At 41.9% G+C, this 25,329-nt stretch overlaps 1 protein-coding gene and 2 long non-coding RNA genes across 3 annotated transcripts in view; 1 reads left to right on the forward strand and 2 right to left on the reverse strand.

The window, feature by feature from the left end:
• Positions 1 to 4,004: 4,004 nt before the first annotated feature.
• The window catches only part of LOC144989408 (uncharacterized), a 28,051-nt gene continuing 6,726 nt past the window's right edge, over positions 4,005 to 25,329 (forward strand). Inside the window, exons 1-2 of the long non-coding RNA XR_013653552.1 lie at positions 4,005 to 4,296; positions 14,344 to 14,480. This is a non-coding gene — a long non-coding RNA (uncharacterized LOC144989408). The remainder of the gene's footprint in view (positions 4,297 to 14,343; positions 14,481 to 25,329) is intronic.
• Positions 15,501 to 22,043, reverse strand: LOC144989407 (uncharacterized). Its single transcript, XR_013653551.1, has 2 exons — positions 20,964 to 22,043; positions 15,501 to 18,467 (listed from the first exon to the last, which is right to left on the reverse strand). It is a non-coding gene; the product is annotated as an uncharacterized LOC144989407 (long non-coding RNA).
• nrip2 (nuclear receptor interacting protein 2) overlaps positions 23,357 to 25,329 on the reverse strand; it is a 31,606-nt gene continuing 29,633 nt past the window's right edge. The window contains exon 6 of the mRNA XM_023952345.2: positions 23,357 to 23,979. Coding sequence (XP_023808113.1) covers positions 23,863 to 23,979 — 117 coding nt within the window. The 3' untranslated portion in view covers positions 23,357 to 23,862. The remainder of the gene's footprint in view (positions 23,980 to 25,329) is intronic.

Below are 25,329 nucleotides of genomic sequence, written 5' to 3' on the forward strand. Positions count from 1 at the left end.
ATGTGTAGAAGAGTAAACCATCGAAACTTCTCAGGGTTGTTTATTTTTTATTTTTTTACATTTCAGCTCAAACTTTAAAAAGTTTATTATTTAAAGTGGACCTAAAAAAAAGTCTCCTTAGATTTTCCTGAATTTTAGTTAAAATTTTGACTGAACAAAAGTTTCTTGAACAAATTTTCTTTTTTGTAGTTATAATTTCAAATGTATCAGTGAATGAACTGATAATTGTCACGATTTGATTATAGTTACAAGTTATATACAACATGTTAAAAAACTGTGTTGACACCTGGTGTATTTATTTCTGCTGTAAAGTTTTCTAAAGAAGTGAAACATTGAATGGTACGGTCCGGTCTTTTGAGCATTTCCATTATCTAATGGACCCACCCTACCCAACCGTACCATATTTGGGCCCCCATTGGTTGTAGGTTAATAGAAAAATGAAACGGAACGGTTAGGGCGGAGCTACTAACCGTATTCATCTTCCCTGCGCACAATCTTCTCTCAAACAGCATTAAATGACTTTTATCTACTGAGTACCAAAAAGTGGGGAAAAAGAGCAGCTGGATGACCTCCATTGTTGTTGTCTACACACCATATCCGCCGTGACGGTCCAACTTTGATTCGAAACACTTGCCTGGATTCTAAATCAGACCGGAAAACGGTGAAAACAAGGCTTGAGTCACACGTTGAACTGATCTGATTCCAAATTCTCCAATTTGAAACCAGCTTCAAACAGGAAGTTGTCTTTTCCAATGGTTTAAACAGCTTAACACAATCTTCTTTACAAATCTTGTGTAGTGGTATCACCCAAATTCTACACTGACGACATTTGACTTTTTTCTTTTCAGTTTCTTGAGACTGTTGTTTTCAAATCCACGATAAGTTTTTTTTTTTTAAATTGGGATTTTGCATATTAATTTCTGATGCATTAATATTTGTTTATGTAGATTTTAATCCATTTATTCTGATTTTGGGGGAAACGGTCAATGATGTTTGTTACAGCACAGCATCTCAGCGTCCTGCTGCTCAGATTTCTAGGTCATGAGCTCATTCTGAGACGCGCTCATGACCTTAAATGGTCAAGCTGTTTTGAACGGGTACAATCAGATCTACTAAGCAGAAGTCCGGTCGGGTTGACTTCAGCTGTTTCCATCCTAATCTCTGGGGAAAATGTCAGCCGGCTCCACACGCAAAGCCCCCCCCCCCCCCCCCCCCCCCCCCCCGACTCCTGTGGAACTCTGACTTTTGCTCCAACAGGCTGAACATGAAGCTTGTCTCAGACATCCGACCTCCTGACCCAACCAAGCCGGGCTGATGGCCTCATCAGGATGGAGCGGATCTCATGGATGCTGGCACTTTGTCTGCAGCTGCTTGGTTTCATGGATGAAAAAAGCTGGTCAACAGTTTTCCGACTTCAAGCAGCGACGTTGAACGACGAGCATTTTTAGTAGTTATTCTGTTAACGTTTAATCTGAGTATTTAAAGAACTTCAATCCGCTTAATGTCTTTGAAGTCAAATGTGAAGAGGTGGGCATCTCTAGGGATGTTTTAATTTTTAAAAGGGGGGTTATTTAAATAGAGCTGATGAAATGTAACAATAGCTGTGTGAAATATCTAAATGAAAAAAGCTCATTGAGTTTATAAAATTCATTCATTTTTCCTAAGCTGAGCAGGACAGTCGTGCTGATGATCTGAGTTACTCTTTTTTGTTTGAAAATGTTAAAAATTTTAGTTTTTACTGCATTATAACATTACAGCATCTGTTTATTTATTAAAAAATGTATGAAATGATGTAGATGAGGAATGTGTCGTCTTATTCAATTTTTTTAAATACTATTTATAAAATATTTAATTGAAAAAAAATTTAGAAGTAGGTCTTTAAAAAAACATTGGTTTTAATTATTGTAAATTTAGTTTTGTTATCTTTGAGGAATCTTGTTGTAAATGACATTTTTTAAACTTTATTAATGTGCAAATCATGTGAAAAGATCTCGAAAACTGGCCCAAATATGCCATCTATCTTGACATTCTTTTGCTCGGAGGATGTGCAGCTTTATATTTAACAAAATGTATATTTTCTAAAAATCTTTCAGAATGGAAAAGTCTGTTGGTCTGGAACCGGATCTAGTCCTAAACCTTGCATTTGATCTGTATTCAGACTGCCATTCAGCGGCCTTTCCTGTTTCGAACCAAAGCTTGTAAACAAAACCATGTGACTCTTCAACCTTCAGTCATTGGCCAGGAATGATGAGGGCGGAGCAAAGCAACTGGAGACAGAAATTCTGGAAGTCTTGTGCTTTGCAGTCCTTATGGGGATTTTTATAGACTGTAGTTTCAAAGTGAATGAGAAAATGTGGCAAAAGTTCAACTTTCAGTTTTAGTCTCATTTGTAAAAAGACAAAATGAAATTTCTTAAAGATTTTGTTCCTACACGCAGCACTAAGGATCATTCAGCCAAAAAAAATGCTAATAGATACTTGGCTGCATGTCTGTAGGAGATTATTATTTTATCCACTACAACGTCATGAATTTTTTCTACAGTTTCTGAAGCCAAACCCACTTTCCGGAAGCTTTTAGCAGCGACACGGCCAACCACTAATGGAGGCTTTTTCTCTCATTGTTCAGTCTGTTTTCACTGTTATAGACATTTTCACATCAAATATTTACGATTTTCCCTCTAAACCTTTGACTTTCCGTTCCTGGCAGAAATGCCTGAAAATTGACTTTACAGTTTAAATACAAAAGTATTGTCAACAATTTGTCTGTTGTTTTAATGAAGGGTCCTGAAGGTTGACCAATTCAATTAGATACATTTACAGTGTGTTTACCTCAATTTGCAAAATGTGATCTAACATCTACTCGTGTTGGGCGTGTCTCCATTTAAACCAAGTTACTGGATGGAAACAAGATTACAGAAGAAATCTGGTTTTGGTCCAGCTGTTCCGCTCTGAGAACAGAGCCTGAGAAAAAGCTCAGAGCGAACCGGAGCTAAGGCCGATTGGAAATGAACCGATGCCACCTCAAAATATGAGCCTGAGAGCAGTTCTTGGTCCCGGACCAGGGTCCAGTTGGGTCTATTCAGACAGAAAATTTGTCCCAGATTATCTCTAGTTCACTTTAAATGCGTCCATATGAATACACCCTCAGTAAAAAATGAAAGATTTCACTTTTGAGACTTAAGGGACAAAGTTTGAGTAACAAATAAAAGTCAAAAATGGTGACGTTTAAATATTTTGTCACAATTTCTAAACTTAAACAAGTTTGAACCATTTCACAGCTGAGTGATGATTTGATTTAAACCATGTCAGTCTATCATTTGTTGTCATTTTTTTCACTAATGGGCACAAATAAATAGATAAATATCTAAAAAATTGTCTGGAAATATCCCGATAGGTCAGGCTTTTTCTCTTACTTAGTTAGGTTATTTCTTTAATTCTTTAGCCTTTTCCTGCTCTGGAAGACAACGTTTTATTGAATAACCTGAAGATGAATCATAGACGGCATATATGAATGGATTGCTGAAGCGTGTGGTCAAGGACCTGCTGCCTCCCACAGACCGTGAATCCCTCCATTCAGTCCACGTTCATCTTCAGACCTCGCAGCGCTGCAGGAGACGCAGGAAACGACCGCAGCAGCTGATGCTCTCCAGGGCCGTTGTAACGTTCAGATGGAGGTGATCTGAGGCCCGGAATTGAACCTTTTTATTATCACACGTCTTATAAATATGTCACAGTTATTCTGCTGTGTCATGACCCAGCAGTATAACTGTGACGCGTGCTCTGGAAGCAGTGGCGGTTTTTGATATGGGCGATGTGGGCGGTCGCCCAAGGCGGCACTTCATAGGGGGCGGCATTTGCCGTGCCCGATGCTGTGCTACTATATTCAAAGAGGAAGCTTTGAGCTTTAAATTTGAAATTGCTTCAGCTGCCGACACTTAACACTTTTAGTTTGACACATCAGACTCTTAAGAATGTCTTCCTCCTGTTTCCTCTTCACACTTATGGTGCAAAAAAAAAAAAAGATGAAATAACTCAGAGTGAAACAACATAAAACAGGCACATGAAAAGGAATTAGGCAGAACAAACACCCGTGCTCAACCCAATTTCAACAAAAGCAGGCAATGGGGATTATTTCCCATAATTCTTTGCTCCGACACAGCAGACCCGACGCACGCGTGACCACCGCCCTCTGCTGCAAGATGCTTGCGGCCACACCTCTTTGCGGTGGTCTTTGGAGCATAAGTCCAAAAACTCGAGAGGGGGGCGCAACTCGCCGGTGGCTGAATCACACTAACAGGTGATTGGGAGAATTTTATATCTGACAATCAACTCTGGGCCGCAGCTGCGCCTCCCGCCATAGAGACGGAGCCGCGTGTGTGAGAGGGAAGGGGAGGGGGAGGGATTGTTACGGGGGGAGAAGGGAGGAAGCACCCAGGCGCAGAGAGCGAGAGGAGGCAGGAGGTTGCAGGGGAACGGGGGCTTTAATAAACAAAACTAAGGACACAAAACCAAAACCACTGCAGACGGGAGGCTAGAAACACTAAACACTCGAAACGGGGAGAGCAGACTAACATACTAACTAACATACTATGGACCAGCCCAGGAGGAAGGGAATGACAAGACTTAAATACATACAGACAACCGAGACACAGGTGAACACAATCAGGAAGGATGGGGAACCAAAGTTAAACTCACAACAAAAACGAAACAGGAAACCCTACAAAATAAAACAGGAAGTTAAACTCAAAACATGCCAGAACAAAAAGGAAACAAACCACAAGGGCAAAGAAACAGAAACCGTAACAGGGGTGCTGGGTGCAGACCATTTTTTATGGATTGAGTTTTTTTGGAGGATTTCTACTGTTGGTGTTGCACAAATTTAGGGGAAATGCCAAATATTTTTGGAGTAATCCCACTGATGAGTTCTGTCTTTTATGTTTTATAAGACATAAACATATTAATCACAATACTTTTTTTTTAGATCTAATCCCTCTGATATGTTTCACAAAGACTCACTCAGGACGTCACACATTAAGAAATTATTGCTAAAAATGAAGCAGGAGTCCAGCTTAAAAAAATGCTCTAAAAAATGATGAAAGAGCAAAAAATAAACGGAAATATTTGAATTGTAATTTCTTATTAATATTTCCAGGCTTTCTTTGTTTTATTCTGCAGCATGTTCATATTTGTATAATTTTGACAGAATATATTTCTATGGAGAGCTAAATATTACAAGTTATTTAGGGTTTAAGTTAACTTGTGTTCCTGTTTTTATGCATATTTATGTTAAAAAAGTTCAGTTTAAAAGGTTTAAAAGTTTAGCTTTAGTGTGTTCAGTAAATGTTTATCTTCTTCGGCCAAAAACCTTAAGCGTGTTTGACTGAGTTTGACCCCCCTGTAATACGAGTCTAGAAAATGCATGCATTTTTTATGTAAAATTGCTAAAAAGAAGATAGGGAACACAACAGGATGTTGTCAAATTTTGTATGTGTCTCTGCGACGCGTGGCGCTCATGTCACCCAAACACTAAAGGGTTCACCTTTTTTTCTCCAGTTCACTATTCACACTCCCGTTTAGACTATTTATTAATCAGTAACTCTCTTTTAAAAAATATTCAAAGCTCCAATATCCATCCAATTATTATCAGTGATCATGCACCAGTCTCTGTAAACATTTCTAGGGAAAAATCCACACCCTCTGGTACAACCTGGAGGTTTAATACGTCTCTGTTAAAGGACCAGGAATTTCTTGAATTCTTTAAAAAAGAGTGGGCAACCTTCTTAGACTTCAACAATACTCCAGACATCCCACCGTGCTTTCTCTGGGAAAGAGCAAAGGCAGTCATGAGAGGGAAAATCATTTCTTATTCAACGCACAAAAAACGCAAAGAGAAAGCAGATTTATTAGAATTAGAAAATAAAATCAAAACCCTGGAGACTGCTTCTGCTGCTTCTGCACAGGAACACATTCTGAGAGATCTGAAAAATTTAAAGCTGCAGTTAAATGACATCATTAATAAACAAACACAATTTCAAATACAAAGGCTACGACTTGAAAGATTTGAAAACTCTAATAAATCTGGCAAATTTCTGGCTAATCAGCTTAAAATTAACAGAGAAAAATCATCTATCACCTCTATTATGGACCAAACAGGAAATGTCACTCATGACCCGGTCAAGATTAATAAAGCATTTGAAAACTTTTATAAAAACCTGTACACACCGCAGATCAATCCGTCAGAGCAAAGTATTGACTCATTTCTTAATAATGTAAACCTACCCAGGCTAAATGAGGATCAAATCACAAACTTAGATTCTCCGCTCTCGCCGTCTGAACTTCATGAAGCTCTGTTACTTATGCCCAATGGTAAAGCACCAGGGCCTGACGGCTTTCCTGCTGAGTTTTATAAAGAATTCTGGGAACAACTGGCACCAACATTTTATAAAACTGTCACATCTATTAATGAGAGCCAATCAATGCCACCTAACATGAACTCAGCCAACATAATTCTTCTTCTAAAACCAGACAAAGATCCCACTAGTCCTTCAAGCTATCGCCCTATTTCTCTAATCAATGCAGATGTAAAAATTATCTGCAAAGCACTAGCACAGAGAATAGAAAAAATCACTCCTCACATAATTCACTTCGACCAGACTGGATTCATCAAAGGCAGACACTCGGATGATAATGTCCGTAGACTAGTTAATATAATAGACTTTGCCACCATTAAAAACCAGGAAATGACGGTACTATCGCTGGATGCTGAAAAAGCCTTTGACAGAGTTAATTGGAAGTTCCTTATTGCTGCCCTCCAGAAGTTTGGTTTTGGAGAAGCATTCATCAATTGGATCAAAATATTATATCACAACCCCAATGCATCAGTTAGAACTAATAAACAGACTTCAAACAGGTTTTTTCTTGGAAGAGGAACCAGACAGGGCTGCCCACTCTCTCCTTCTCTTTTTGCTATATTCATTGAGCCTTTAGCTGCAGCAATAAGACAGAATGAGAGCATTATAGGAATAAAAACCAAACACAGCCATCATAAAATTAGTCTTTATGCGGATGACATATTACTGTTTTTAAGGAATTTACATTCTGTAAATGAAACAGCAATGATCATAAATGAATTCTCCTCCATATCAGACTATTCCATTAATTGGAATAAGTCTGTTTTATTACCACTCAACAGGAATATGGAACAAAGACTCACAATTCCAGTTAAAACAGGAAATATCAAATATCTGGGTATCTACTTTTCCCCCAAACTATCAGAACTGGTGCAGCTAAACCACACCCCATTACTGAAAAGCATACAGGACGATCTAACACGCTGGACCAACCTGCCTTTGTCCCTTATGGGCAAGGTAGCCACGGTTAAAATGAAAATCTTACCCAAGGTTAATTATCTCTTCTCAATGATTCCCACACAACCGCCATTAAAATGGTTCAAAACATTAGACTCATCCATATCAAGCTTTCTATGGAACAACAAACCTGCAAGAATTAGTCTAAAAACTTTAAAATCTGCAAAAAACTGTGGAGGATTAGAATTACCTAACTTCCACAAATACTTTCTTGCAAATAGATTACAATACATCTTAAAATGGTTAAAAAATAATCCAGAAACCAACTCATGGTTAGACTTGGAACAGGCGTTATGTGGAAAGATCAACCTGTCACAGCTACCATTTATTAGCCAAACAGTTAAAAAACAGGATTGTTTCAAAAGCATTAATATAAATGCCACCTTAACAGCCTGGTGGGAATTTCTCAAAATATCAAAATCATCAATTCAACCGTGCAAAATGACACCCATCTGGAACAACCCGGACATCCTTATTAACAAAAAAATGATTCACTTCCCAGCTTGGCAAGCAGGGGGCATAAAACAACTAGAGCACGTAATTATTGATAGAAGATTCATAACCCCCCAGGAACTTCAAGACAAACATGGAATAAATAACTTCTTGGAATATCAGCAACTTAAATCAAGTATTACTAAAAAGTATAAAATTAAAGACGACGATTTAAAGCTACCAGATGTAGTTACCACTCTGATTAATTTTTCAATGAATAGAACTCTCTCCAAAATATACAAACTTTTATGTAATTTAGATAACAATATTGCCCTTCCAACAAAAAAATGGGATGCAGATTTGAGCATCAGCACAGATGAAAGCTTCTGGTCAGAACTTTGTCTAAACACCTTTAAACTGACAAAAAGTCCAAATCTGCAGCTAATCCATCTCAAAACTCTTCACAGAATTTACTACACTGGACAGAGGATGTTCAAGATGGGTCTCAGTAACTCAGACATTTGCGAGCACTGTGATAATAATCTACCCGACAGCTACATGCACGCACTGTGGTTCTGCACTCCTGTCCAGGCTCTCTGGCAGCAGGTATGTGCCGATTTATCAGTCTGGCTTAAGGTTTCAATCACTGCCTCACCGTCACTTTGTGTGCTTGGTGACATGAGTGCCATCGATATAGAAGAAGGATTAGCATCTATCATTTTCATAACTCTTTGTATTGCCAAAAAAACTATTTTAATAAATTGGAAAAACAAGAAAAATATAAACATAAGTCAACACAGAAATCTGCTGTTTGATCATATCAGCTTGGAAAAAATGTCAGCCCAAAGCTCAAGTAACTTTGAAAGAATTCAGTCTCTCTGGTCTCCTGTGGTTGACTCCATGACTTAAGGGGTGGGGGGCTTGGTCGTCGCTGCTCCTTGCCCTTCTGCCGTGGTTTGGGGTGGGGGTCGGGGCTTCCGGTGCCTGGCGGGGGCGGTGGGGGGCTCCGTTGGTTGGGGGGTCGGGTCCGGTGCCTGGGTGGGGCGGGCTGGGGCGCTGCGTGGTCCTCTGGGCTTGGGTGTGGGGGTGCGTGGTGGGGGGGTGGGGTGGTGGTCTGGCTTGGCTTGGGGGGGTGGTCCCTTTGCCTGTGCTGGGGGGGGTTGGCGGGGGGCCCTGCTCGGGTGGGGGGGGCCCAGCGGCGCCGGATGGGCTGCCCATCTGCACCTGGGGCTGGGATCGGCCCTTCCCTGGCTCTGGGACGGGACGGGACAACCCTCTCGGGGCCCCCGGTCGCTCTGGGTGTCACCCGCTTCGGCTGCGGGGTCTGGGGTGGGGTGGGGTGGGGGGCTTGTCGGCCCTGTCCTGTGGGGGGGCGTTCTGGGGGGGAGGGGGGGCCCATTATTATTACGGGTCGGGGGGGCTAGCGGGTCGGGGTCTCCGCTGAGGCAATCAGTGGTTGCCTCGGCCGGTTGGCCTCCTCGGTCCCGTCGAGGCCTGACCAGAGCTCTTCTAGGGCCGGCGTCTGGGGGTGGGGGCCTGGGCTTGCTCCGGGGGGGGGCGACGCTTTCTGGCTCCTCTCTCTCTGTGTGGGGTGGGTGGTGCCGGGCCTGGGGTGTCGGCGCCTCCGGGGGTGGGCCCCTGGGCTGGGTGGCCCTGGCCCCTTTGCTGGGGGTGGGCTGGGGGACGGCTGTTTGACCACCGGGGGACAGTCTACCAGCTGTCCCCAACTTACCCCCTTCCTTATATAACCTCATATTAGGGTGAGGGGGTGGGGGGTCTAGCCTGCGATGCGCCTTGGGGGGGGGGCTACTTGGGAGTGGCCCCCCTCCTATGGTTGCCATATGGAGTGGGCCCCCCCTCTTTCGGTTTTATTTGCACCTTAGACATGTAGGGTCCTTGGTAGGGGGGGTGCTTGGACATCACTGCAAGCAAGCAGCAGATGTCCTCCTGGCACCCTACCCGCCAATTTTAACCGCACCTTAGACATTTAGGGCCCCTTGGTGTGGAGGGTGAGGGGACATCACTGTGAGTAATCAGGAGATGTCCCCTTAGTGCCCTACTTGCCAATTTTAACTGCACCCCCCTTAGTACACACACCCCTCCCCCTTCAATATATACATTCAAACATAAACACACACACATGCACACAAACACCCTCTCAAACACCCATACACGCACACACATTTTACAAGGAAGGTGGGACCTGGGTCCATCTGTCCCCTACCCCTTCCCTGGTGGGGGGTGCGGGCCCCTTGGCGATGGCGGCCGTGTCCCTTGGGTGCCGGCTCCCTGGGCCCGGCGGTGCTCTCTCCGCACGGTGGGGGGGTTCATATTACACCTGAGCCGGGGGTGTTCGTGTCCCTGGGGGGTGGGTCCTGGTCCTTGCCCCTGGGCGCTGGGCCCCGCCAAACTTCCAACATGGCCGAGCCTGGTCGGGCCATATTTATAACATCCCTTGTGGGCCGCCCTTTTTTCCCCGGGGTTCCCCCCTCCTGGGCGGGGGCGGCGGGCCCCTGCCTTGCTCCTACCTGGACCAACCGTGGGCCGGGTGGGTGGCTGCCTGGAGTGCGGAGCGGGTCTCCCTTGGGGGGTCCTGGCTCGTACCTGGGGTCGGGGCGGGGGGATGCCCGGAACTCCTGGGTGGTGGTGGGGTGCTCGTCTGGGGCTGTGGGCGTCCCTCTCCGGTGGGGCCCTGCGTTGGGCTCTTCCGGCGCGGCGGGGGGCTGCTTTCCTGGCTGGGCTGGGGCGGCGCTCTCTTTCCCTCTGCGCCTCCCTGCTCTCTGGCTCTGGGGGCCTCGCGGCGGTCCGGCTGGCCCTGGCCTGGGTGGCGGTCTTGGTCGCCCGGGGGGCGGTTGTTCCCTGCCTGTTCCCGTGTGGCGTTGGGGGAATTCCGGCTGCCGCTGCTGCTGCGGCGGGGGTATGGGTGTGGGGGTGGCTGGGCGCTCCTCCTCCTTCTTTTCACATTCCACCATCCATTTTAGAAGAACATAAACACTCACCTGAGCACAGGTGTTAGCTCACCTTTGCACTAATAGTTTGCATGATTGAATGAATGAAAGATTTCACACTAGTTGGCTTAAAGGCATAGGTATGCGTTCGTGAACACTATCTGTTTTGTGTGCATGTTGACATGTGGACATTTTTGCGGCTAGCAGGTGTGTTGATAATATTTGAGTGTGTGTGAACAGGCCCCGCCCTTTTTGTACTACATTTGAACCGTACCGTAACGATAAACAACCAGTAAACCTGTCTGCTCTATGCTGCTTCATGGTCTTACCCCCCTTCCCCTCCTATTATCACCCTCCTACCCCCCCCTCTCTCTAACGTCCCTCTCTCTTCTTCCCCTCTTTCCTTTTCCGTCCGGTCCAACACCAAAGATTTTCAAACATGATTGAAATTAATAAATTTTGGCCTCAATTACAAAAGGGGTTTATTCAGACATACCTTTGGTTTGTCTGAAGATGAATAACCCCTCTTGTTAAAATAAAATATGTCCAACACAAGAGGCCCTCAGCTCTCATCTGTTTGCCTAGCTGTTGGACAGGACAAGTTAGAAAAAAAAGAAAAAAAAAAAAAAAAAAAAAAAAAATTTTGTATGTGTGCGGGTGGGGGGGGGGGGGGGGGGGGGCGCCTGTGGGGTTACTCGCCCAGGGAGTAAGTTAGTGTAGAACCGCCACTGTCTGGAAGGCAACCAGCTGAATCTGTCCGATTCTCGTTACACAAATTCAGTTGTGTTTACAAAACTGAACTCATTTAAAAATGACCTAGAACTGTTCGTCACCCCCAGATGACCAAAAAAATAAATTGGTTGCAATAAAGATATAATGAACAGAAAAGTTGCCATTTTTCATGAATGATCGCACGAAGCTTTGACCAGAGGGGCGGGGCAGAAGGGGAGAGTTAGGGGCCTGTATATCTTCTTAACGATTCAGTAAAGAACATTTGAATGATTGAGCTTTCAAAACATGAGCCTTTCGTTCTTTCCGTCTTGAACTACTTCTTCTCCACTAACAAAGGCCTGATGTTGCCATGAAAGCAGATTTGTCTGCAGCGTGGAGCTGACACAACCTCAGTCTGTGGACGTCCCGCAGCCTCTGGGGGCTCCGACACCCCTGATTAGCTGCAGCCTCGCGTTTGTGAAGCCGGATTCTGATGCATTTCATCTTCGTCTGCCGGCCGAACGAACGACATGAGCAGATTTCACCGCCTCTGGTTTCATCGGAGCAGATGAAGGAGGATGGGTCTGCTGCTGCTGCTGATGATGATGATGAGGTGCTTCCTGCAGATCCTCTGGTGTTTGATGCTGGATGTTGGAGGACTGAAGTGTTTTGTTCCAGGTTTTTAAATCCAGCCTCACTTTGACATCCAAGCCATTTCAGAGACGTGAATAGAAATAGTCTGACTCATCTTTTTTCTGTTTGTTCACTATGTGATGCTTTTGTAAAGAAGAACCACAGAATCCATTAAAACAAAATTGTTATTTTTTTAATAGGGAAGTGAGATTCAATCTTGAAGAATTGGACTTGAACATCAACAGTTTCAGTTTAAATAAACAGAAACCAGAGTGCTTTAAAGGGATAAAAGAGGAGAAGACGCAGTCAGACTGCAGATCGTGCTGAATACTAAGCAGGAGCACCACAAAAAAAAAAAAGTTTAAACTTTGTTCTATGAAAGGAGACCAAGTTGAGGCAAATTTTGAGCTCATCTATGTGCTGCACAAGGGGGGATCTAGGACATTCTGTATTGGGGGGTAGAAGGGGTGCCATATGAGAACAGCAGAGTGGGAGGCCATTACAAATCATTAGGGCATTAGGATAAAAAGGGTAAGTGGAGGGGTAAGGGTTTTTGGCAGGGGGCAAAAAGAAAAGAAAGAAAGAAATTAAATATTTGTTTTCAGTTGTACAATTTTGATTGTATTTCATTTCATTTGACTTTCGTTTTTATTTGATTTGATTTAAATGTTACATTTATAAATTCCCCAGTTAAGGATATTTAATGGAATAGAATAGAATAGAATAGAATAGAATAGAATAGAATAGAATAGAATAGAATAGAATAGAATAGAATAGAAAGCCTTCACACACACACACACTGTTTGTTCTGGACCTGAAATGTCTGCCAGAAGGCAGCAGGTTACGAGAAAAAAAATCACATTGTCTTCTAGAATTTTTCCGGCCCGCTGAGACAGGGGGAGCAATAGATGGATTTGTTCTGTAAAACATACAACATAAAGGAGGAGGCAAATTGATTGATGGATGATTGATGGTAGAACAGACTTCAGTTCGGCTGTTGTGAAAAGACTTGAATTGGGAGAAGAGGCTCTTAATTTATGCAGCACAGACTAGACGTTATACGTCGGAAACATAGAGTAAAAGTGATGCAAATTTGGGAACAAACTACCGGTAAATAAATATGTTAGCTTCTTTTTCGTTATATTTTGTTAACCCTTTAACGCAGGAGGTGTCATCGGCGACACTTAAATGAAACACACTCTTTGACCAACTTTACTGTTTGTAATGCAATCGATGGGAATCAGCAGATTGTGATGCATCAGAATCAGCAGATTCACGCTGATCGTGTGAACACTTCAGTACTGTTGAGTGTTGCAAATGAGCAAAAGGCTGCTCCTCTCTGCTTCAGTATCTGCTGAAATTCAGTAAACTGCGTAAACGGTTGAAGAGTTACGGTCGTCAAAAGACGAACAATACTGGAGCTAAAGATCCGGGGGTAAAGGGTTAACGTTTGTTCTTCTAAAGTTGAGTTCAATCCAGTAATGTAAGTCCATGCACCCATCCATCCATCCACCCATCCATCCATCCATCCACCCATCCATCCATCCACCCATCCATCCACCCATCCATCCATCCATCCACCCATCCATCCATCCATCCACCCATCCATCCACCCATCTTCTTCCACTCTTATGGGACTGGGTCGGGGGGGCAGCAGTCTAAGCAAAGACGGCCAGACTTCCTCTGAGGGGACCCCGAGGCGTTCCCAGGCCAGTCCAGAGACGTAGTCTCTCCAGCATGTCCCGGGTCTTTCTTGGGACATGCCCGGAACACCTCCCCAGGGAGGCGTCCAGACCAGATGCCTGAGCCACCTCAACTGGCTCCTCTCAACGTGGAGGAGCAGCCCGCTCACTCCAGGAGACGGGGCTTCTCTCTAAGGCAGCGCCCAGCAGTCCTACAGCGGATCAGTTCAGCTGCTGGGACACGGAACAATAATGTAAATATTCAGGTTGAATAAAGCAAAAGAACTCCTGAAGTCCACTATTCTCTATCTATAACTACAGATACCTCAGACAAAAAAAAAAATCTATGGTCCATGCTGGTCTGTGGGAGGGGCAGAGATTCCAGTTGCAAAATATGATTGCTAAGAAAAAAACATTTGTGGTTTATGTCAGTGTCAAAAAATGGATAATTACCTCCATGAAAAGTTCATAGATCCTTCTTGCCTCTTTGAAACAGAGTCACTAGTTCCCTCTAAAGTTCTCAGTAAACTAAACAACATCCTCAGTTTGAAACTCTTCTTCTGACTTTCAGATTGTAAGACGGGATCCTGCTGTGTTGCCACCCGGCCAAACAAAGCCTGTGGCCAAAAGAAGTGCACCTTCCTTCCAGTTAAACGTTGAGAACCACTCACACCTGTAAAGCCCTGATGAGGACTGCAGCCACCACCGGTAGGAACTCTAAACTCTGACACTGATGTGACAGAGCATCTTATTTAGATATAAGCTGGTAAAAGTAATTCTGTCAAACATTGCTCACTAACAATGTGTCGATCCCGGTGTGTTGATACCTGTATCATAAAGGAAAGTGTTTTATTGGAGCCACCTCAGGAATTAGAAAATGTGTGGCAGTAGACATCCACGTGAGTCATTCCTTACCTGAGTCCCCTGAGAATTTCCAGTGTGTTCAGACCTTCACCTGCAGCTAATGGCTTTGGGTTGTGAAGAAACCTTTGATTGTATATGAGAACTGGACTGAGTAACCCCCACCCCAGAGCGTTCCAAACAGGAGGTACCCAATGTCCCATAGACTTCTATAGAGAAATAAACAGCTGTTAATCAGTAACCAGTATCTTGACAAATTACTCTGGTTCTTTATGTTATTCAAGTTATGAACTGGCCAATTAAATGCCTCAATAAAAGTGGGTGGAGCCTGCTGGCCCCCACGTCCAACGTTAAAGATGGTTGACAGGTTTCGCGTTGCCAGGTTTTAAGTGGTTGGGGGCTTGGACTTCCAACAAGCTCCCTCCTGATTGGAGATGGTGGTTGCCATAGAAATATCCACTCAGACAGACACCGACCAATCACTACTTACTGATGACCTCTGGCTCCAACTTGGTGGTGTCCGTGTCGCAAAAAATGGCGACTGACTTGACTTGATTTGGTTGTGTGACGTCAACTCTGTCCAGTTTTACAAAGAGTCCATTGACGAATTGCAAAAGATCAGAAAGGAATATCTTTTTAACATCTAAATTTACCTAAAACTCGGTTTTTGGACTTCAGTCATCTGTTGTGAATTCCTTTTCTTAGTAGAGAATTACAAGTATCTCCAGTTGGATGCATGTTCTCCTGGACTTAGATGTTAGTGGACAGGAGCTTGAAGTCGCACGCTGATGAAAATGGTGTTTTTGGTGTTTTTAACATGTTCTTGTGGCATTTTTCTCACCATATTAACACAATTAAGATGAAACATTCTTTTCTGAATATTTCTTTATTCAAATTGTTGTAAATCAGGAGCAGATGGAAAAACGCAATTTGAAAAAGATCGTATTTGTGACGTAGAAAATACACTGCTGCGCTCCATTCGGATGCATCCGCTTGCAGACAAACAAATCCGTGTTCCGAGCTGGAATCTGGATCGGAACTGTTCAGCTGGATAGCTCCAATATTGCTCTGCATTTTTTTTTGCACCATTCGTGTTAAATTGTGGATGTGAGGGACTGTAAACTAGCGGAAGAGAGTGTAAACAGAGAGCTCTCAGCAACAGGAAGGGAAAGGGGGGTGGGGTTGCTCTGTGTCAATGGTCCCACCCACAACTGGGAGGTGAATTTCTAATGAACTCCTGCTGCCCTGCAGAAACTATGTCCTGGACAGTGACACAGATTTTGGGATTTTGGTTAAAAACAGCATAACCACTGAGAACGCTTTGAAAATAGATCAAAAGATGATCGGAGTGGGACTTAATTCTACATGCCACTCTGGGGTCTGAGTCTATCCCTGTGCGTGCCGCCATTCTGCAGCTCCAATAGGAAGGACATGCATACAGGCTACTGATAAAGAAATGAAAATGCATCACAGCCTTTAAGCGGTAGAAGTTAAATTGGGTTTTTTTCCCCATGATGGTCGTGTTGTGAGTGTTAACCGGCTGTAATGAGGCCACTGTGAGTTTCGACAAAACGCCTCTCTGCCCACGCTGAACTGAAACTGCATCTAATTGTGTGAAGTCAAGCAGAAATCTAAAGCAGACGCTTACTTCCTGCTGCTAAACTCTTTTCTGTTTGACTTTAAACTCAAGAGCATTTACACACAAAAAATGCTTTTGTGCATTTGTGGTCCATGACATCATAAATAAGACATTTACATCATAAGACAGATACATCAACAGTTAAAAATGAAGTTGTTTGTCCGTACAGAATATTGTCAATTCAAACCCGTAAACTAGAAGTCATATTATCCATCTTCTCTGCTGTCATAGTAGTGGTGCCCAGTGTCTGCACATCTTCATGTAGACATTTATGCATCATTGTCACAGTCATTGCTTCTTAATGTAAAGATTTTGCCTCCATATTCACTTTAATCTGGCAAGTAAGTTAGGGTTCCTTTTACACAGGAATAATCCTGTGGATCAAAAAGACAAAGAAAGATCATTAAATTACCAATGTTGATTTTATTCTACAAAGCTAAGGTCAAAGCAATCCAACAATGCAGTACTGAACGCTGCTCAGTAGGGGGCAGTGTTGCCCAACCAAGACTGCAGAAAAAAAAACAAAGAAGAAAAACAAATGTTCCCATAAAACATCTTGTTTTTCTGTAGTAAATGATAATGGTGCTTCTACTGCACCACATTTACTCTCTTTAAACTTTTCGTTAATTCTACATTGTCGGTTTAGCTCTGAAAGAGTTTTATCTTATTTTATGTATTTTTTTTCATTTTTAACTTTAGTTAACACAATTGTTTTCATTTTACTTAATTGTATTTTGTACTTGTACGTTACTTTGATTTCAATTTTTTTTATCTTCTTCTATCTTTATCTTTTATCTTTATCTTTTACTTTTTCTTTGTTTCTTCGTAACACACAGTGTTTTCGTCAGGGGTATCCACATTTTTTCAGTAGTATGTGAGCCATTTTTGCTGAGACAAACTCCAGCTCTAAAACATACATTGTTTCCCCGCGTGTTCGCGTTTCAATATTGGTGGGTTCACATATTTGTGGATTCTTTTTCAGTCACATGACTCCTCTGGTTCATCACAAAAACTCCGCTCAAGACGCTTGAATGAGACTTTTGCGTCTGAAAGAGGTGCTGCGGGATTTTCTTAAACACAATTTTTGTTTTAATTTTTTTCATTGCCCGAAATTTGACCGCACTTCCTTTTTAAACACAGTCGTTTACTTCACCTGGTTCACCCTAAACTAGGGATGGGTAAACTATTAGACTCGTGGGCCACAAAGGGTTCTAAAATCTAACAGAAGGAAATGACATGGAATCTGCTTTAATTTTGATTAAAAATGACTTTTTATTTCAAAACTTCACCTTTGTTCTCATTTTAGTGCCAATAGCACCAACGGGTTGATGCCCACCCCTCTCAAACACACTCGTTCGGTCCACACCGGAGTTCACGCTTGATAAACGGAGCGGAAAGTCCAAGGAATTGAACCCTGATGAGCATCGAACGAGCCTGGAGGTGCGATAAATAAAAGATGAATAGCTGTTGGTTTGCACTAAGTGGAAAAAAACAACAGATTTAAAGATGGAGTTGTCAAATAAAAAGACAAGAGTGTTAACCACCAACAAAAGAAGAACATTAATCACATTAGGTTCACTGAAAAGAATAGTTTTTACAGCCAAATAACATGTTTATAAGATTAAATAAAGATAAAACCACACAGGATAAGTAAAATCGACACTGAGCTTAGATGTAAATGAACCGTTTTCTTTCCCTGCAAACAGTTACAGTAAGAGAATAGACGCTCACAGTCGCTGCCTTTGTTTTCATTTCTTTTCTTATCAGGCCAACAGAACGTCGACTTGCATCATGGAAAGAGCTTTGATTGCAAAGCTGCTTTCGAGTTCCTCCCGTCCCTCATTGTGTCTGCGGGTTTCCTGATTCTCACCAGACCTCAAAGACCCACTCCAATGTTTTGGACATGTTCTTGTAGCATTTTTCTGATAATGAAGGACAAGTTTAAGAAGATTTGAGCTTAAAAATAAGATTCTGATTATTTCTTTGTTAAAATCAATATAAAACAGTGGGAGATAAGGACTCTTTGCTCTGCTCCATTCTGATGCATCCACTTGCAGACAAATAGATCCATGAACGTCTTTGTTTTCCTCGTCTGAGCTGGAATCTGGATCCAAACTGTACGGCTGGATAGCTCTGATATTGCTCTTCGTTTTTGTTGCACTGCCAACGTTAGGTTGGGTGTGAGGAGCTGTAAGCTAGCAGGAGAGAAAGCCAAAAAAAAGAATTACTTGTGTGACAACAGTCCCATCCACAACTGAATTTCTGATCAACTCATGCTGCTCTGCAGAAACTGTCTTAAAAACTACACCATTTTTTTACCTTTCATTTTGGCTAAAAACAACAACTATAATTAAAAGACCATGGGAACACTTTTAGAACAGATAGAAATATGAAGTGGGACTTTAAGTTTTAAAGTTTTGGTTTCCTTTATTTTCTGTACATTTTGTTTTATTTAAAGTAAAAATGTATTTTTTTAAAGCACCTACAGCAATGAATGGAATAAGTTACTCTTTATTGAACCATCCATTTTGATTTTTCATCTTTTATAAATCAAAGTTCAACAAAATAGGACATTTTTAAAATAAAGCAGGGACAATAAAGGTAAAAAAGATGCCAGCTGTTCTTTGTTTCAATTTCTTGATCTTTTGTGGGTGTTTTGTCATTAAAATACAGATAAAGCAGAAATACTTTTTTATTAAATCATCTCTAAGCTACTTTTTTTTTAACAAATATTTTTACTGCATATACATTTTTTTCTGAATAGCTGTTGAAAGCTCTGCCTCCTCATCTAATTTAGCTAAAATAACGTGTGAAAATCTTGTGCTGTTCATACATGAACAGAGGTGAGGGCAGATCTGTGCCGTCAACGCTCTGATTCAGAGTCAACTGTTTACCGCGAAGCTAGATTTTTTTCCTTTCTTTCTACGGCACCTTTTCAGGAGGCGGGCAGATTCTAGCAAAGATGTGTAAAACGTGACAGTTCAAAATTCAACACGTTTTTCTGTCACCCCACAAAAAGCTTGTGAAGCCGGTTTGTTGGTGTGAGAACGGAAAAAAGTCCAACAGAACTGAGTTCTGCGTGCAAACGCTGTTGTAGCAGGCGTTCGAACAGGATGTGGTTTGCAGAGAAACTCAACTCGAGCGAGGGGGGGGGGCGGTTTTGAAGCGGCTTTGTTCTAACGAGGCTTCATGTCAATTTGTTGACAAGGGAGGCTTTCTGACCTCTGCTCCCGGGCTCACCGGTGCAGGAAGGTGAAGCAGAGATAAAGTAAAAGCTGGCGGCGCAAGATGTCAGAATGAATCCAGTCTGACGGGAAACATCTGTCATAAAATAAGACAAATAATCCAGATGCAAGAATGGAGGAGAACCTATTCTGATGAAAATGGTGTTTTGAACATGTTCTTGTGGCATTTTTCTCTTGATGTATAAAGAAAGTTAAGCTTGACATTATATTTTTGAGTATTTCCTAACTGGGAATCAGGAGCAGATGAAAGAATGCAGTTTGAAAAAGACCTTCTTAATATCTTATCCACTGCTTCCTCGCGTACGTCTTCGTTTTCCTCATCCTGGCTGACATCTGGATCTAAACTGTACGGCTGAATAGCTCCAATAGAGCTCACCATCTTTGTTGCGTCGCTCATGTTAGGTTGAGGGTGTGAGGGGCTGTAAGCTAGCAGGAGGGCACGTAAGCAGATGGATGATGGGAAAGGGGGCGGGCTTACTCCCTGCCAACAGTCCCACCCACAACTAAGAAGTGAATTTATGACAAACTCATGCTGCTCTGCAGAAACTATGTCCTAAAAAACAAGTTTTAGAAAATGTTATTTTATTTTATTTTATCTTATTAAAAAGGCCACTGGGACGCTTTGAAAATAGATCTGAGTGAGACTTTAACAACTCATGACAAGAGACGTGCAAAAACTACTGTGGCGCGTTTGCTATCGAGTTTTTATTTGACTTTGTGGGGAAAAAAACTGTGGAAACTACAACAATGCTTATCAGTTTTAAGGAAAATCATTTATTTTGTCACCTTCTTATCTGTTGGCTTTAAATTTGCTGTGTATTTAGATCAATGTTCTCAGGTCCAAGTATCTTTTTACTAAAATTTTGGTTTGCAAGACAAAAAATGTGCTGCATTTCAAAATGTCATAACATTGAAAACATATTTGCCAGTGTTTTTAACTTGATGACCCATTATGAAGACATTCAGCAAAGATTTTTAAAAAACTGTCATATTTGTTAGTCTGCACATGCAAATGTGTAAAAGCATATGACATGTTACTCACTACATTGACCTTTAACCTAATTAATATTGGTACTTTTTTCGCTCTGATTTTTTCTCTTTTTGCTGTAATTTTTTTCTGTGTTTGACCCAATTTAATTCCTTTTTTTGCCCTATTTTCTTTTTGTTTTTAGCTTTTTCTTCTGTTTTTTTTTTTGCTCCATTCTTTTTCCAGGACTACAACAGTTGTAGTCCTACAGTGAAAAGATAAGGACGCATCTATAGCTTGCATTACTTGAACAGTCTGATTCACTTTAAAAGAAAGAGCATTGATGTTATGGATTTGGGTTAGTTTGTTTTAACAATAATTATTACTATTGGAGATTATTTAGGGTGAGTTCTCAAAGTAGGTGAAATTTATGCAAAGAACAAACCTCTCCATTCAAATTGTCCATAAGACAGTTTTACCTGGTTTATTCTCCTTTAAAAGGAGGACAGGAAACACTGTATAGATGAGATGAAACACGATTTTTCTTCACTTTTGAAATCCATCATTATTTTTCTCTTTGTCCCGGAACATCCATCTGGATCTCCTTACATAGTCAGATTGTTCGAATCAGTTGTTCTCTTGATGCTGTGGGAACATCTGGATCCTCTGAGCTTTATATAGACGGCGGTGCCACTGAAGGGCACAAACGGGTTGTTTTTCTCTGAAATCAATGTACAAACTGTTCTAAATCCTCCCACAAACAGCCTGTTTACTCATTTCAGCTTCCCTCGCTGCTCCTTTCAAGTAGAAATGAAGTTTCCACGTCGGCCTGTCAGTCCTCTGTGCTGTCGTTTCAGGTTTCAGCCAACGAAACAAAACACAACCAGCCTGAATTCATGTTTTCTTTGGCAGAGTAAAGGCTGTCCAGATGAGGAAAAACACCCAAAATACATTTGGTTTCATACATCAAATCCTTTCCCATATATATGGGTCACTATAGGTGAAAAAAACAGAACATCGATCATCTCTGCATGTTTGGATGAGTTGTGTGTTGCAAAAGCACAGCATGTCTCAGGTGTTAACAAAGCCTGACAGCTTTCAGTGAGCACCTCCTGGTCCTTCACACCACAACATGATGATAAGACAGGCAGATGGCCCTTTATTTAGTTTTTTCCTGGAAAAATCACCAAAGATGAGCTGTCAACGTGAGGAACATTAGCCAGAAAACACAAATAAATAAAAGGAGGCCTTGGCACCGAAAGCAGCCACAACAGAGCGATTAAAATCTCCTGAAGGCGGGATGGGAAGGCGGTTGGGGTCGGCTTTTGGCAGCTTGCTTGCTGTCAGGGAGGTGGAGAGCATTTTCCCACGTGAAGCAGGAGCCCAAACGAGGAACATGCACGCTAAAACGCACTCGTCATTCAGCCGTTTCAGGGTTTCGTCCAGGACTCTGCATGCAGTCACGCAGTTGGAATGTTTTGTTTCTGAGGCCTTTATATCTCCTCTAAATCACCTTTAGGTAGTCTATTAAAATTGACCAAAAAGGGATTTTCACTTAAACGGACACTTCAAATACAGTCAAAGATATTTGCAAATAAAGGAGATTAATGTTTCCCTGGTCACAATTTGAAACGGCCTTTGAACTTGAGAATATAAAAAATAGTTTTCTGCGTTAGCAATTGTTTTAAATAAAAACTAATGATCTTTGGGCTCCTCCATTTAAAGGGCTTATATCAGGCTTTTCTTAAGCCTTTTTAGAGTCATATATATCCATACATACAGTTTAAACCAGAAATTTACATACACCACATATAAACACACATGCTCTTTTTTCTCACCGTCAGACATGAAATAAAAGTAAACTTTTCCTGTTTTAGATTACAATTAACAAAATTATTTCTATTTGCTAAATGGCAGAATAATTAGACTGGTTTTTTTTAATTACTTTTACAAAATTCAAATGTTTACATCCATTTCATTAGTATTTGGTACTATTACCTTAAGACTGCTGTACTTGGGTCAAACGTCTTGGATTTCCTTCCACAAGTTTCCCACAAGATCTGGTAGGAATTTTGGCCCGTTCCTCCTGACAGAAATGGTGGAACTGAGCCAAGTTTGTAGGTCGCCTTGTATGTCCACACCTTTTCATCTCTGACCATATACAGTATGTTCAGTAGAATTTAGATCTGGCCTCTGTGATGGCCACTCCAACACACCCACTTTGTCATCCTTAAGCCACGTTGTAACCCGCTTGGCAGAACGCTTCGGGCCATTGTCCATTTTGAAGATTCATTTGCGCCCAAGCTTCAACTTTCTGGCTGATGTCTTCGGAAGTTGCTTCAATATTTCCACTTACTGTTCTTTCCTCGTGATGCCATCTATTTTGTGAAATGCACCAGTCCCTCCAGCAGCAAAACGACCCCACAACATGATGCTACCACCCCCATGTTTTACAGTTGGGATGGTGTTCCCCTTTTTTTCCTCCAAACAACAACACAACAGCTATCAACAACAAAAACACCTTTACAAACCACAGAAAACAAGTTTATTTTTGTTCTTTAATCAATGTTTGGAAAAGTTAGGGAATAATCAAGGGTTCAAAAGGAAGAAATAATCAAACCCATAAATTTAGTTTTCTTTTGAAACAGGGATATAGCTTTAATGGATCAGATTTATTAGCTTTTAAAGAACACAAAACTACAACTTTAATGGAATAAACTGATTCTACATCAGCCTGGTTTGGGGGCTTTTTTTATTTCCACCAACACCACAGTGAAATTAAAATGAATTTATAACCCTAGAAAAGACAAATTATTTAATGAATATTCATGATCTTAAAATATGAGAACAAAAAAAACACAGGAAGTCCTCATTACACGTTACCTTTTATTGTTAAAATGTGTCACTAAAGGTTGGCAATCACATAAAATGGTCCTTTCAACAGTAATTTAATCCATTAAAAATGTTTCGTAGACATTTTGATATCAATGGACCGAGTGAAAAGAAGAGGTACAGTTAAATCACATCAAAATCTGAAACTATGGTCAAAGTTTTCCCTTTGAAAAATCTTCTGAACGCTGCGAAGCACATGAATCAAACCCAACGGAAAGCAAAATCTTACAGAGCGACCGCACTCTGGGAATTTAAGGTTTTCTGTACAAACTACACTAACTGGATGAGACGATGGAGTCATTAAAAACATGTCCAGTCTGCAAACACAAAGGTGGAAACTGGAGAGCAGCACAGGCGAAGGCTTATCCGAGCTCTGGCAGTGACAGACACCGATGATGGTCCGGACCCAAACGGACTCCTTCCGCTCTGCTGCATCCAGCGAGGCCTGGGGAGGGCGCTGTGCTCGCTTCCGCCAGAGGAGAGGGATCACAGGTTCTCGTTGGTGTCGTGTTGGCACCGGCTGTCGCTCCAAGTGTTCAGGAAGGGCAGCTCCTCGTCACAGCCGTGGAATTTCAGAACCCTACTGCTCAGGTCCAAGCAGCACTGTGGGGATCGAAACAGGCGAGATAGAATTAGTGCTCTGAACATTTGATGGAGGAGGTCAGAAAAACCAAGTCCCTGTTTGGAGCATCTACTGGGGGGGGTGTCAGAATCCAGGCCTCGAGGTCCGTTGTTCAACACGTTCTCCAACCAACCAGCCATCTGGGCTTTTTAACCAGAAAAAGAGGATTTTGTTGAGTTACCTTTAAAAACCCTTCAAGCGCAACTGATGACATAACAAAATTAGTTTACGGGACACATTACAAAATCAAAGATGCCTTTCATTCAATATTTATTCATTTTAATCAACAAACTGACGTTTAATTTCCTTTTTCCTCTTCTTGAGGCCCTGTTTAGTGTCTACCTGCCCCGGCAGGGAAATACTCAGATTTTCAGCTGTGAAGCAGCTGCTCCAACACGACAAGATGATAATGAAGTGTCTGCAGGCGGAATGCTTTTTTTTAACAGGAAGTGGATGTGTGCTGCTGTTAAAATGAGCAGGGAGCCTGAAGAGCAGATGGAAACACTGACGATCCAAACTGCAGTTGGAGTCATACGCTCCAGTCCTGGTTACATCTGCTGTTCCACCTTTTCACGGCTCATCTGGTGCAATAACATGTTTCTGATCCTTCAAAGTCCTCTGGTTCATGATCGGTTATTTACTTCTAGTTCGTTTTTAATCTTTTTTTGTAAGCGAGATGTGAGTCAAGGCAGCTGAAAGGGAAATTTCATTTAACCGAATTTTAAACCTCTATTACACGTTAAAAATGAACCAAACTCAGTCTTTTCTAACAGTAATGCCACACAGCCACCACGGACGATTTGCCCATATTGCACGGATGAAAACTGATCATACAAGAAAATACGTTAGAAAAGTGAGAAAAGTTCTGAACATGACATTTTCACAGATGTATCACGAATGAACTACGTTAAAACCACGGAAGAAGTACAGATAAACCCCGCAAAGAACGCGTAAATCTGGCCCAATTACAATATTTTAACGTGATATGTGCATTGTGCAGCGATATGAAAGTTATGCATTGGTGGTACATGCGGCAAAGGTCGGTTAGACACAAGTGGAACGGTTGTAGAATGCCACAAATAAGTGAATGCACCTAGCAAAAATCACTCTAACAAACTTTACGTAGTCTTTTACGTTGCGTGATTCTCAAACGACCCAAAATTTTGAACAGCTCCAAACCGAATTTACGTAAAGACCTGTCGGCCGAAACCCTCAACGGACATCTGCGCATATAGACAAATGACAAACACAAGAAACGCTAATGAATTACATATATCCCACATGTATCATGAAAAGACAGAAGTTTCATTAGTGGACATTTCGCAAATAGA

Source organism: Oryzias latipes, chromosome 23 (assembly GCF_053564925.1).
Source record: "Oryzias latipes strain Hd-rR chromosome 23, Olatipes_Hd-rR_3.1".
In the NCBI taxonomy this organism is placed as follows: Eukaryota; Metazoa; Chordata; class Actinopteri; order Beloniformes; family Adrianichthyidae; genus Oryzias; species Oryzias latipes.